Below are 13,049 nucleotides of genomic sequence, written 5' to 3'. Positions count from 1 at the left end.
TTCATTTGCCACACGTCTCCTCGTTTGAACACTTTCTTTTCGTCTCCGGGTAGGGGGGTGCCTGGGACCCCACACTTCTGCTTCCAGGCACAGTGGATCCTGGGAGCAGATCAGCCAGATCTTAGCAGGGGTCCTGCTTTCCTGGCTCCAGCTGACACACCTCCTCCTCAGTCCACAGACATACTCTTAATGGCTGTCCTCACAAGTTCACTCAAGTACCAGGTCTTTCTCGTTTAGTACTGACTCTGTGCTCTCATTTTTCAGATGGGAAACCTACTTCTCTCCCCTCCCCCTCCCCCCAACAGGCTTTGGATTTAAATCTAAACAAGCTTAGTTGTTTAATGAGCCAACGCCCCGAGGGCGGAGGTTCTGTATGAAGAAACACATCAATCCCCGCTATGCCAGAGTCTTGCAACCCTGCCATTCCTTTCCTGTCTCTCCTTCCCCTCCCCCCAAATGGTCACAGCTTCCAGTTGGCCCTCCCTGTGGATGTCCAGTGCTGCCATGTGGTGCATCTCTTCCTGCATGACATGTAAAGAGAACCTATTTCAAAGCATCCATTGTTTATAGCTGTTTTAGTTCTTTTTGCTTCAGGCCCTTAGAACTGGAAAATGGCTAATCAGGAGTAGTGCAGAGAACTGATTTCAGCTGTTTCCTTTCTAGTTTACACTATTTTTTTCCCCCTTTGTGACTACATTCTTCTCTCTGGCTCTCCAGATGGGCGGGTAGAATAAGAAGGTGGCTTTGAAACCTGTAAATGGACTACTATGGGTTTACAGAGTGAGCTTTTCTTCTTTTCCCTTTGAAAACCATCTTCTTTTTTTCTTTTCTCCCTGAAAATCCCATTTCTTTAGACTATTTCTAGTGCCCAGCTGTAAGAATAAGACTCCTTAAGCGGCATCTGACATTCACATTCAGGCTGCTTTTCTATGTGTTTGGAAATGAGACTTTATCACTAACGAGATGTTTAAATAGTCTTTTTCGCTCTTTTCTCTGTTGAGCCACAATGACTCTCTGGTTTAGAAAAAAATTAATTGACTAAATGATAATAAATGACTCACTTTGATTTGGAGTGTACCAACTGGTGCCTCTCTCCTTCTACCACTGTTTATGGATCACCTACTATGTGCCAGGTGCTCCCTGGTGCTGGCGACACAGTAGTAATCAAGGCTCACAGTCCTGGCTCTCGTGATGTGCCCGAAGCTTTTTCTTAGCAGCCAAATGGAAACGCTACCATCATTTAATTCCACATGTTGGTTTGCATGGGAAAGAGTATCTATTGCTAAACAAAGCTTAGTAACAATGTGACTACGAAATAGGTTTCATATATTAAATGAGAACGTGGCATGACGCTCCCGGAGCGGAGATCAGGGCTCGGCCACGCCAGAGAGAAGCAGTCTGAATGCAGGCAATGACTCCCTGTTCACCGCAGCACAGCAGAAGCACCAAGATTCTTGTCACTGAGCTTGTGTTGGTCAAATTGTCAGTGACTAAGGCTGCACCTCGTTTGGCTTTTGTTGTTCCGTAGCTTTCACATAGATTATTTTAACCTCAGTTCTCCCAAAAATCTCGGATTTTATTATGCCTCCGACTGCATTAGAACTGATCACACCCCAGTTCTACCTTTCAGTCTCTAGAACATGCTCATTTCTATGCACCTTCTCTGACCCGAACCCACCATCTCCCCTTTTTGAAAAACTTATATGAGGAGTAATTTTCTGCTAGTCATTCTCTCCTGCAAACTGTGTTTCTTCCTGTTGTCCTTTAAAGCACCTTTCTGCCAACAGGTAGCCTTTGACTAAAATTATAATTATTAGAGAAGGCCTTGGCGCTATGCCAGCAGGGTTGCCCAGGGGAATCACCTGGAAGAGGCGTGCTTCCTGTGCCCTATCGCTCGCGTGCCTGAATACATGCATGGAGTGTGTACACACACACCTGCCCACACACGCACGTATTATGTATTTTATATATTAGCAATTCTGCTTCTAAAATTTGAAATTTCATGCGGCCGTGATTCTACATTAGATTTTTAAGCAAACCTTCGCCATGTAATAAGAATCCTTGACTAAAACACAGTGAAGGGAGGAAATGCCATATGTAAATCTAACTTACTAAATTTATTCTTTTCATTTTTCAATCCCATTTAAGAAAGACCTACCAAGGGCTGGCTACTCTTGGCCAATTTTCTATTCTGATCTTTTCTGTTCTGTGAAATTAAAACTCTAACTGAAGTATCCAAAGCCTCGCTTTGGATACTTCAGTTAGAGAATCCTGGTGTTTTCAAGCTAGAAGCAACCCAAGAAATTGTCTCTTTCAACTAAGGTCGGCAAATAAAGGACAGAATGCCCAGTTAAGTCTGAATTCCAGATAAACATTGAATGATTTTTCAATTTAAGTATGTCCCATGTAATACTTGGAATCTACTAAAACATTATTTGTTGTTTCTTCGAAATTCTAATTTAACTGGAAGGCTCGTATTTTTATTTGCTAATCCGGCAATGCTAACAATTCGCCAACAAATTCTCCAAGGAAATAAGTTTTAAGCTACAGCATATGCCTCCACTGAAATTTACTATATTATACTATCTATTGCTTCTCCAGACAGCAGTAAGAAGTCGATTTTTAGCCTGAAGTTTAGAGAAGGAAGGATGAAGGATAAACTCCTATTTTCATCTCTGCTCTGAGTCCGGCTTATTGCCAGCACAAACATGGAAGCTACATCATGCGGCTTTCTAGATTTAGTTGCTACAAAGATTTTAGTTACTGTAAATAATAAATAGAGAAACATACCTAAACTCTACAGTAGTGCTTAATGGTGGATTTTTATAGAGCCTTTGAAAAATTAAGTATAGCCAGGATCGTGGTGATTGTGATGACTCAGTTTGCCCGTCTTGAACCCTTGAACTTTCTCCTTCTCCTGGTTTTGCAGGGCCTTCTTGCTTTTCATCTTGACTGCATGGCTCATGGCGTTTAGTCACTTAGCAGAAAGCTGGAACAAAAACCCTGTCTAGATTCTCTGGCACTGCCATCTGGGTCAAAACATTCTTCGAGCTTCTGAGTTTTACAAGTTTTTGTTTCCTTTTTGAAGGATTCTGAAGATCAAGTAGAGAATCATTTAATAATCCACCCTTTTCTTGCTTATTATGAAATAATTTCTTGAGTCTGTTTAAATCCATTTCAGCATAACTCATCGAAGTGACTGTTGGCATTCTTTATAAAAGTGATTTTTTGACCCCACAGGCCACTGTATTTTTAGTTCGATATCTGTGGCCATTTGGTGGTTTGCTTTGGACTGTAGTCATTTTGCAGTGTTTCTGTTCTTTGGTTATTAAAACACTGAAATTCCGGGAGCCCTAGTAGAAATGTTCAGGGTTGCCCACAGGGAGAAGTTGGTAAGCAGCTGAGGCTCCCATTGCCTCCTCACAAACTCAGGTGAATGGGGTCAGAAGGTTTGCAGAACTGCCTCCAAGAGTTGCGAAATAGTAGGTGAAAGCTGTATCATTTGGCTCCAGGGTCCCCTCTATAAGTGCAGGATCCAAGTTGGTAACCCAGAGATTTGGAAACCTGCCCAGAGTGTTGATGTCCACTTGTCTGAACTTCTTAGTGTCACAGAGCAAGACCACAAGTATTTTTTAACCATCTACACAGTAATGGAATGTTATGCATATAAGACTGAAAAATAAAATGCCTATATGCCATAATGGTATCTTATCTTATTGGGACAAAACAGGTCTGCCTGCTAGGGTCTAAGCCAAAGAAGAGATATGTGCAAGTTTTGCAGCAAAGAAAGTAAGGTTTATTTGAGAGTTGCAAGTTCTGGAGATGCTGGCAAGCTATCGCTCAGAGGCCTGGCTCCCTGGGTGTCTCGGGGGTATGGATTATATAGGGAAAAATCAGTAGTCATGGAAACTAAAGGAGTTGGGGTCGTGGGTGCTACTGATTAGATGATTGGAGGGGGATGAGGTCATTGATCATTGTGTCTGGTTCTGGAATCAGCCTTGGTACCATCCCGTCTGGGCCTGTGGCCTGGTCCCCTGGCCAGTGGGGTGGTTGTTCTGCCTCCATGGGCCTGGGGTTGAAATCCATCTACAACCAAAATGTTATCCTTCGTCTAGAGTCCAACAGAAATCTATTGTCCTCATGATTATAGACCTGAGGCTCAGTTAATCCTGTGTCCTAAGGCTTAATGATTAAAGGAGCAGGCACGCGGAGGACAAAGGCAGGGGTAGAGGGTAGGGGGAGAGCAAGTGAGTCACAATGCCATCATCTGGGCAAAACCAGATTGATCAGAGGAAAAAAAAAACATTAAAGGAATGAAGTTTGTGTGCATTTACAATTTCAAATATCAAAGGGTTAGACTGGGTGGCACAGCTATGTGATTCTTATTGTCGTTTTTCTTTTTGTAGTGCATTAATTCAGTTCTTCCATTTGTTTCCTGAATACAAAGAGAACGACTTTTATGCCACTGGGGAGGTGAGTTGAACTCATGTTTTCTTATGTGCTTCCAACTTCATAAGGACTGAAATATTTTATGACATTTGTGGTTTATTCATTCGGAATGTGTACACACACCCCAAATATTAATTCAGCCCATATTAAAATTCTTCAATTATCCCCCAAATTTCCTCCATAATATATATTTTTTTAAATCCAGGGCTGAATTAAGGTTTATATATCAGAATTGGTTGTCATGTCTCAGTCTCCTATGTTTTTTTTTGTTATTATTGTCATTCATGATAATAATTTTGAAGAGTTTAGGCCAGGTGGCCTGTAGAATGTTCTGTTTTCTGAATTTGTTGGATTCTTTCCTCAATGCTTAAATTCAGTGAAAATATTTTGGCAAGAACATGACACAGATGATGTTGTGTACTTTCTATGTATGTGTCACACCAGGAGGCACATAATATCTGTCTGTCTCATTACTACTGATACCATTGCACTACTCACCTCTGACCCTCCCCCGCTCTCCCCACACATAATAGCAGATTCAGACAGGAGTCATCAATGGATGCTAAAATGTCGGGTGGCAGATCTTAGGGTAACAGGTATCCACCTGATCTCAGATTATTTATTATTTTCAAAAGGAAAAAGGTACCTTTCCAGCATTAAGATCTGGTAGATACCAGATTTTTCTGACCTATCTTCCTGTGAATAGCATCTGTTAGTCTATAAAGAAGATCTTTCACTCTTATTCTCATTTTTCACATTTTAAAATATCAGTGTGGACTAATGGATTGTTATTTCTGTTTGATGTGTTGAAATTTATTGCTCTCATTGGGTTTTTAATACTCAGATTGTTCCATATTTGGTCAATGGGAGCCCCTTGGTCTGCCTTCAATGTCCATTTGACAGATCCTCATTAGTCTGAGTACTTCCTTGCTTTGAGGCACAAACATATTTCTAGGATTATCTTGTACTTTCGCTGCCTTAGCCCTGGAATCAGTCATTTCTTCAAGGAACCTGAGTTCCTTTTAATGGAGAATGGTATTTAAAAACCACAACCTGAGTACTAAGTGCGCTCATTGCCACTGGGATGCAATTTCTTTTAGAGCTTGTAGGCAGAGCTAGGAAACAAAATGACTTCATACCAATTCCCGTAATTCTAATTCAATATCACAAGGTTCTTTTATTACCCCCAGTCTCTATTTGTATGTCCCTTCTTTCACGCTGAGGACTTGGGGTCCCAACAGCATTGGTGTATTTATTATTTTGCTCAGCTCTACAATATATGCAAAATTGTTTCCAATTACTACATTAGTACCACTGCCAACAAGAAACCTCCAAGTTAATATTAAATATTAAAACTCTTTCAATATTTTTTTTGCTATAATTATTTTTATCCTTAGACTAATGTCACCACAGGTTTGAAATCAAAGCGCTATGTTTGAAAGTTATAAGAATTAATTCCATTTTTAAAGATGATTATGTTACAGTTTAATACATAAGTTCACTTGCATATACTGGTTTAGATTTGGGGGTTTGCTTTTTTTTTATCCTTTTAAATGTAAGTTTATTTAAAAATAGATAGCAGAGAATATTTTGAGAACACGAAAAATTCTAGGTGCTAAGAATACAATTGTGAACAAAACAGCAAAATCCCCTGCCTTTAGACCTAGAGGTGAAAACTGGTAAATAAAAAAATAAATATGTACTGTACAGTCAGGCAGTGATGGGTATCATGACAAAGATAAAGCAGGGTGTGATTAGAGTATGATGAAGGTGCTATTTTGGATCAGATTGTTGGAGAAAGGCTCTCCAATGAGGAGACAACCGAACAGAATCCTGAGTGATGTAATAGGGTGATGGCTGCAGTATCTGAAGAAGAGATTTTCTGGAAGAAGGAACCACAAGTGCAAAGACTCATGAGGTGGGGACAAGCTTGGTGCACTCAAGGAAAAGCACAAAGCCACCGTGCTGACAAGCTGAGATTGCCCGACGTGACAGAGTTTGGACTTCATTCTACATGTTAGGGAAATCACTGGAGGGAGCCAGCTTCACTGAAAGAGTAATTAGACTCAAACTCAGTTCAATCCAACAGGCATATATTGAATGTCTGCTATGTCTGGGGCATTGGACAACCATTAGAAGTTCGATAATTAATAAGACATTGACTCCATCCTACATTTGAAAGCTTAACAATTTAAGTGCAATACAGAATGAAAAATACAATTTGAGAAAGAGCTATAAAGACAAATAGCACAGGAGAAAATAGCTATCTCTCAATATGGGACCTTCGGGAAAGGCCAAACAGAGGTGATAATTAAACTGGACTTTGAGGATGAATAGGGGTGTATTAGTCAAATCTCCTTTGCTTGCAAGTGACAGAAATCCTATTTAAAGTGGCTTAAGAAGACCGACTGAGTTGACAACAGGTTTAGGTGGATGCGGGTGCTCTCACATCATCATCAGGATTTTGTCTCTCTCTTGATCTGTTCACCTGGCTTTGTACTTCACTGGTTTCATTCTCTGGTAGGTTCTTTTCACCTGTGCCCTTGCCCCTCCTCCCACTCCAGAGCTCTGGTGTAGACCCCCAGCTCAACTTCTCTTTCCCGATAATTCTACTCGTATTCCTGAATCTCATATGATCCATTTAGACCCCATGTCCATTCTAGAACTAATAACTGAGATGAGGGGGGCAGAACATACAATTCACCAGAATGGTACCTGAGGCCCATCCCTGTGCCCTGGAAGGGGAGGGGTTACAGTGGAGCCCTCACCCTCTGAGGGTGGGATATGACTGGTCTCCACAGGAAGATCCAAATGATGATACCAGAGGGCTGGAAGGATGCTGGGCAAGTACAAGCCACGGATGTCCACTCTAAGGAAGTCAAAGTGAAAAACAGTCTCAGTTTTTCCAAGGCAGTGGCACATTAATGGAATGATAAACTTCCTTCTTGTGCCCACTCTCTTTTCTTTCTAAGCTGTTTGGAAAAGACTTCTGACTGCTTTTTTTTTTTAAAGCCAATTATCCAGTCAGGATTATTTAGGATCTCTACCAGTAATTCCCTGCTATTCCTTGCCTTTTAACCCATTTCAGAAGCAAGCTGGAGAAAGCGGCAGGAAGAGACACTTCTGTCATTTTTGGTAGTAACTTTGGAAAATGCCCATTCTCCACCTCCGACATAAGACTGATGTGCTTAGTGTGTAATTCCTTGTCTTGCAAATAATGTGGTGATGTCGTTAACCGCACAATGTCTAACTTTCAGCAAAGCTGCCAAATTCCAGATGAAAAATTTGTCTATTTCATGTCTGCCTGATGGCTTCACGCATGTAATTTCCGAATGTGTGTAGGAAAGGACAATTTTCTTTTGACATTCTTTGCTGCCAGAACGAATATTTTAAAGGAAACCTTTGCCTTCTGGGTGATGAGGAAGATGTGAAGGAGGGCGGGCAAGGCCTGGGGTAGAGACGCTGATGCTAGGCAGCATTGTCTTCATAAGAACTACATGGGTCACATTAAGTCTGGGGGCTCATCTCTTTCTAGAAGGAAGAACACCAAGTAATGCCTTCATGGTTTATTGTCATTAGAATGCTATGTTTCTACAGTTTAGTTTGTACTTGTTTAAAGGCAGAATGGATAAGTGGAAGAAGGCATTCTGGATAAATAATCAGGAGACCTGGGATTCATTGCTGGCTTTGCCTCTCTCTGGATGACTCCAAACGTGGTCTTCAGCGTGTCTGGGCTTCTGTTTTTCATCTTACCATCAGAGGGGTTGGTTTTAAAATTAGATCACTTCCAGGGTTATTTGTTTTTACTAGATATTCCACTGTAGTTACCTACATGTACTCTTACAGCATCTGTGTACAATTGCGGTTTTAACATAGTATAAACCCACCCCCAGCCCACCACCATCAAAAAACAAAAATGTTGTTATAGAGTTTTCAAGATGGGGAAATCCTTTCTCTTATGAATTCTTCATTTCCTCGCACTCTTAGGGAGATTGAACAAATAATGCCACTCGATTTGTAGAATCATCCTTGAAAACTAAATACATAAACTAAGAAATGGTTTTCTGCTTTTCAGTGCAAGTGTATTGGACCTAAATAAATATCCTCGACATTTGTGTGCTGTGAATGAGGGTAACCTGATGCTTGAAGGGTCTGGAGCAGCTGTTTGGCTTTCTGCTTTGGTATAAGCGAGTCTGGAAGTAATAATAGTACCTACTGCACAGGGTTGTTTTGAGCGTTTAATTAGATAATCCTCCTCAGATATTTAGCAGGGTGACTGGCTGTGGAGAGTCCCCAACATATGATGACTATTCTTACCATTCATGTTGAAAAGCGGCATTAATATATTATGGCTCCATAGCATATGGCCCGATGCGTGTGGACAGGGGCTGGGGTGTTTTAGAAAGCTCTGCTCACCTGTTTTGGGACTTGGCGTTGTCTCCTCTGTTATTTTGAAATCATTTCTGAAAGGCATAGTTCCCTTCATCTGAGAGATGATAACGGAGCTTAGAAGTTGATGCTGGAAGTTTTAGATAGCAGCAAGATGTGGCAGAACCAACCCCAGGCTCCTGGCCCCTGTGGCGTGGACCGTGGCGAGGTCGCGGCCAGAGGTGTAGTGCCCGCTGGCAGTCAGTGCAGCAGAGAAGGAAGAACTGTTTCTCTCCATTTCTGCCCAGAACACCAAATGGAATTAATTTTCTCTAAAGAGAGACAAATGTGTCTGTAAATCACCCTCCTCCAGGCATGCAAAAAAAAAAAAAAGTACTTCAAAAAGAGAAACAAGCTGCGTTTAATCCACATAATTAACTTTCTTTCTAAGTGTTATCCTTTCTGAGCCAGTAACTATTAGAGAGATTGCCCTTGTTCTTGAAGTATAGACACACTTTAGAATCTTCTCAAGTGCACATGGCCCAGCTAGAAGTTAAAGCAAAACAGCCGTTGGTGGAAGGATGGGCAGTGACGGGAGGAAGGGGGACTGCCCGGTGCTCTCTGAGCATGCGTCTTGATGTCCAGTCCCGTGAAAGACTCGGGACTTACGGGTGGTTGTGGCAATGAGTGGGAGCTCTTCCAAAATGGCAGGACATGTTGTCAAAACTGGGCATCTCTTCCTCAGCCACAGGGAGGGGCCTATTCCCCCTTAGAAGCAGTTTTGCAACCATGGTTAATTTGAGGGTCCAATAAAGGCAAAACTTCGAAGCTATTTAAAAATTAGTGAGCTTCATAGGATACTTTATCTTTGTCTGCATGAGTGGAGTCCTGCCGGGATCACGTGGTCTGACGGCCTTTATTGAAATCCGCACGGCTCACTGGGTTCTGATGGCAGGTTCCCAGTAGGTGAGAGCTACGTTTGTTTAATTTTTTTCATACAATACTAAGCACAGTGTTTAATGAATGCTATATATGGCCTCATGCAAGGCGGTTGCTAGATAAAATTAAAATATCAATGATATTTCTTTCCAGCTTCCTTTCGTCTCCCTTCCACGGCCCTTCCCTGCTTCCCAGGCCTTGGGGATGCTCCTTTCTACTCTTTCTTTTCAGGGTCATCCAGTGCCCTACCTCCCACCTCCAGCCTTCTTTTCCTTGGCTGTATATTCTGCTCAGGTCCTATTTCTGGACACTTTCTTCATCCCCATCATGATTGTTCTGTTTCTCTCCCCTATTCTGACTTGCCATCAGCTCACTGTCCATTAGAAGGGATCTGATAAATTAAACTTACTCCCAACATGCTTGCACTTGAATAGAAGACAGAGCCTAAGCCATAAAAAGATACTTGTAGTTGGGAATTTTAAGCACTGACACACTAGTAGAGGCATGACATCCAATGAGAGATGGGAGAGATATTCTAGCAGTAGGCCTATACTCACTTTATGTGGGCCTACACCATTATTCTTTTAGCCCAGGCTTGTGATCATTGAATATGGTATCCTAGAAGGGGTCCTTCAAGAGTATCTAGTTCACTTGTTTTGTTTGCAGGTCTTATTTGAGAATATTTATTGAGTGGATCGTACAACAGGCATGATGCTGAGCACTGTTTTATGCATTACCTTGTTTAATCCTCACAGCTACCCTATGAAGCTGACACTGTTGTTACCATCTCCATTTTGCAGATGAGATGACCGAGGCTTAAAGAGGTTAGTTAGGCCTTACTAAGGTCTCCCAGCCAGGATTTGAACCTAAGCTTAGCTGGACCGCAGAGCTCAAATACTGTAGTGAAGGGACGAAGTGGCTAAGGATTGTAACCCTACTTAAGGAGATGCTATCTGGAGGCTGCGTGCTCCCTCCTCAAAACCGTACTGTCTCTAAGACCTGCCTCTTCCCACAGAACAGACCCACTTTCAGTAGAAGGGAGTCAAACATCCCTTCCATATTTTGTGCAGAATCTCTAAGGGTTATCAACCTTATACAAACAGAAAAGAAGTTCTCTAACTTCTTGGATGTTTCTTTCTTTCTGGCCAAGACTTAGTTTTAATCATAAAGACTTGGCTTTAATCGTAAAGTTTTATGGAATAAATGGAAGTTTCAAGTGATGTAAAAGCTTGAAGTCCTTGGAATGCAATTATTTCCAAAAGCTTGGAACTTGCTGAATTTTATTAGATAACATTCAAGCTGCTTTAACTCTTGAGCTCATGACAAATGTCTATTTTCAGTTATGTTCATCTGACTTGCCAATATTTTCTTTTAGAATTGGAAACGGATTTGTGACTGCTTAATGAGTTTAGTATCAGAAAAGTTAAGGTTTAAGCTGCAACCTGAAAAATTGAACAGGGGCATATGGAAATGTTTGCAAATCGGGCCTCAGGCTTTTGGATAGCAGATCTAAGTCGAATCAACACATATTTGCTGATTCTTTAGTTACATGGAAAAGAATATGAGTAAATCAGAAGTCATTAGAAGCTTTTTCTGGTGACTTACCATGCTGGATCAAGCGGCATGGTGACAGAAATAGTACCTGATTAGGTGAGATGTCTAGGTTGGGGACAGGAAATGCTAAGTTAAATCTATTATGTAGCTTCAACCTTCTGAATTCTATCTACAGTGAGCAAACAAAGGACTCAATTTTGTCGACCGTGGCTCAGTATGTTCATAGTCTTTATTTAAAAGTCAAATTAACTGTGGTCTTTAAACAAAAGGGTTTATTCATGTGGTTGAATCACCTGGCTTCAAGCTGGGTTTCTCCAAAATTGACACCAGGTCAGTTGCGGGGGACGGAGGGGACATATTTTTTTCATCAACTCTTGTCATTGATGGATTTTTTTTTTTAAAGATGCATCCTCTCAATACGAAATAAGAATATATCATTTAGAAAGCAGTACATACCTTTGCATAAATTTATGTGACCAAAAGTTGGATACAGATCAAAAATTTTTCTTATATATTTATTCCTATAAAATCTGCAGTTCTTTTTAAGCTCATATTCAAGAGAAATGGATGTTTAGATAAAGTCATATTCTTGTGAGAAGCCATATTTTTTTCTTTTAATTGCAGCAGTGTGGTCTTGAAATTAGATGACGCACAGTCTAGAAATGTCTAGGAAATTGTAGAGGTTACCACAGTACTGAAGTGCTTTCCCCATTCATTAATTTTCTGAACTGGCCATTTTCAGACCACACCTTCTTTCTCCTCAGAGAAAATAATGGTGCAAGTGAAGTAAGATTCTACCCGAAGGCTAGATGAAGTCAAGGTCATCTCAGTTTAATCCCATCCTCTTAGCTGCTTCTTGTGTTACTCCATTAAACAGGGTTTTCAACAGTATTTTTGTGGTTTTCAATATGTGTGCAAAATTCTCTTCAAGGCATATTTCCTCTCCCCTCCGATCGCCCCCATAAATGAGGGTGGCTCCACCATCGTCTGTGCTTCAAGATAGCGAGAGAACACCACACTGGTATGACTCTCTCTAGAAGGACGGCACACTTCCTTCTGAGGACGTGAAGGAGTTGTCATCAGCCCCAAAGTGAATTCTTCGGAGAGATATTCAGTCCCGTTGGAGTGGCTGGGGGGAGCGAAGGCATAGCGGCAAAATGGCACAGAATGACGCTGACCATAGACAGTCTCAACATACCGTGGCTGAGGTTGACAGCTCTCCCTTTTCCACTTGCCAGGCAGAGGTTAGGAATTCGGGCCTGTGGATAGTGACATTTTGTTACCGGGTTTAGGTGTATCTCATTTCAAAGGCCATTGCTCATTGTCACCCATAAAGTTTCTACGTGTTTTACCATATAATGTATACTTAGAAGCATGACAGAGAATGAATATAACTGCTTTTTTTTTACTAAACTTTAGTAAGAAATGTAGACCGCTGAGAGAAACTTAAACAATAGTAACTGCTAACATATGTGAAATTTCTGTAAGAGGACATTGTTTCGATTATAGTATTATTCTCTGACATGATTTTTTTTTTCTGGAGGAGGAGCTGATTGAAGCTTGATTTTAGATATGGAATCCTTTTTCTTCCCTTTAAAGTCACCGGGTAGCAGGGGTGCAATAAGTTTGCTATGAATATTGTTGAAACATATAAGGCAGAGATTCAGGCAGAATACACAGTTACGAGTTTCTTTAAGTCTAATTTCATTGTGCTTTTACACATCTGGATAATTAACCAA

The 13,049-nt window shown here is 41.1% G+C and overlaps 1 protein-coding gene across 1 annotated transcript in view; it reads left to right on the top strand.

Moving 5' to 3' along the window:
• Window positions 1-13,049, top strand: part of CPVL (carboxypeptidase vitellogenic like) — a 103,135-nt gene that overhangs the window by 35,276 nt on the left and 54,810 nt on the right. The window contains exon 7 of the mRNA XM_039862628.1: window positions 4,407-4,473. Within this exon, the coding sequence (XP_039718562.1) occupies window positions 4,407-4,473 (67 nt within the window). The remainder of the gene's footprint in view (window positions 1-4,406; window positions 4,474-13,049) is intronic.

This window comes from Pteropus medius, unplaced genomic scaffold, assembly GCF_902729225.1.
Source record: "Pteropus medius unplaced genomic scaffold, Ma_sr-lr_union100, whole genome shotgun sequence".
NCBI lineage: Eukaryota > Metazoa > Chordata > Mammalia > Chiroptera > Pteropodidae > Pteropus > Pteropus medius.
This window is presented reverse-complemented; position numbering and strand designations above follow the sequence as displayed.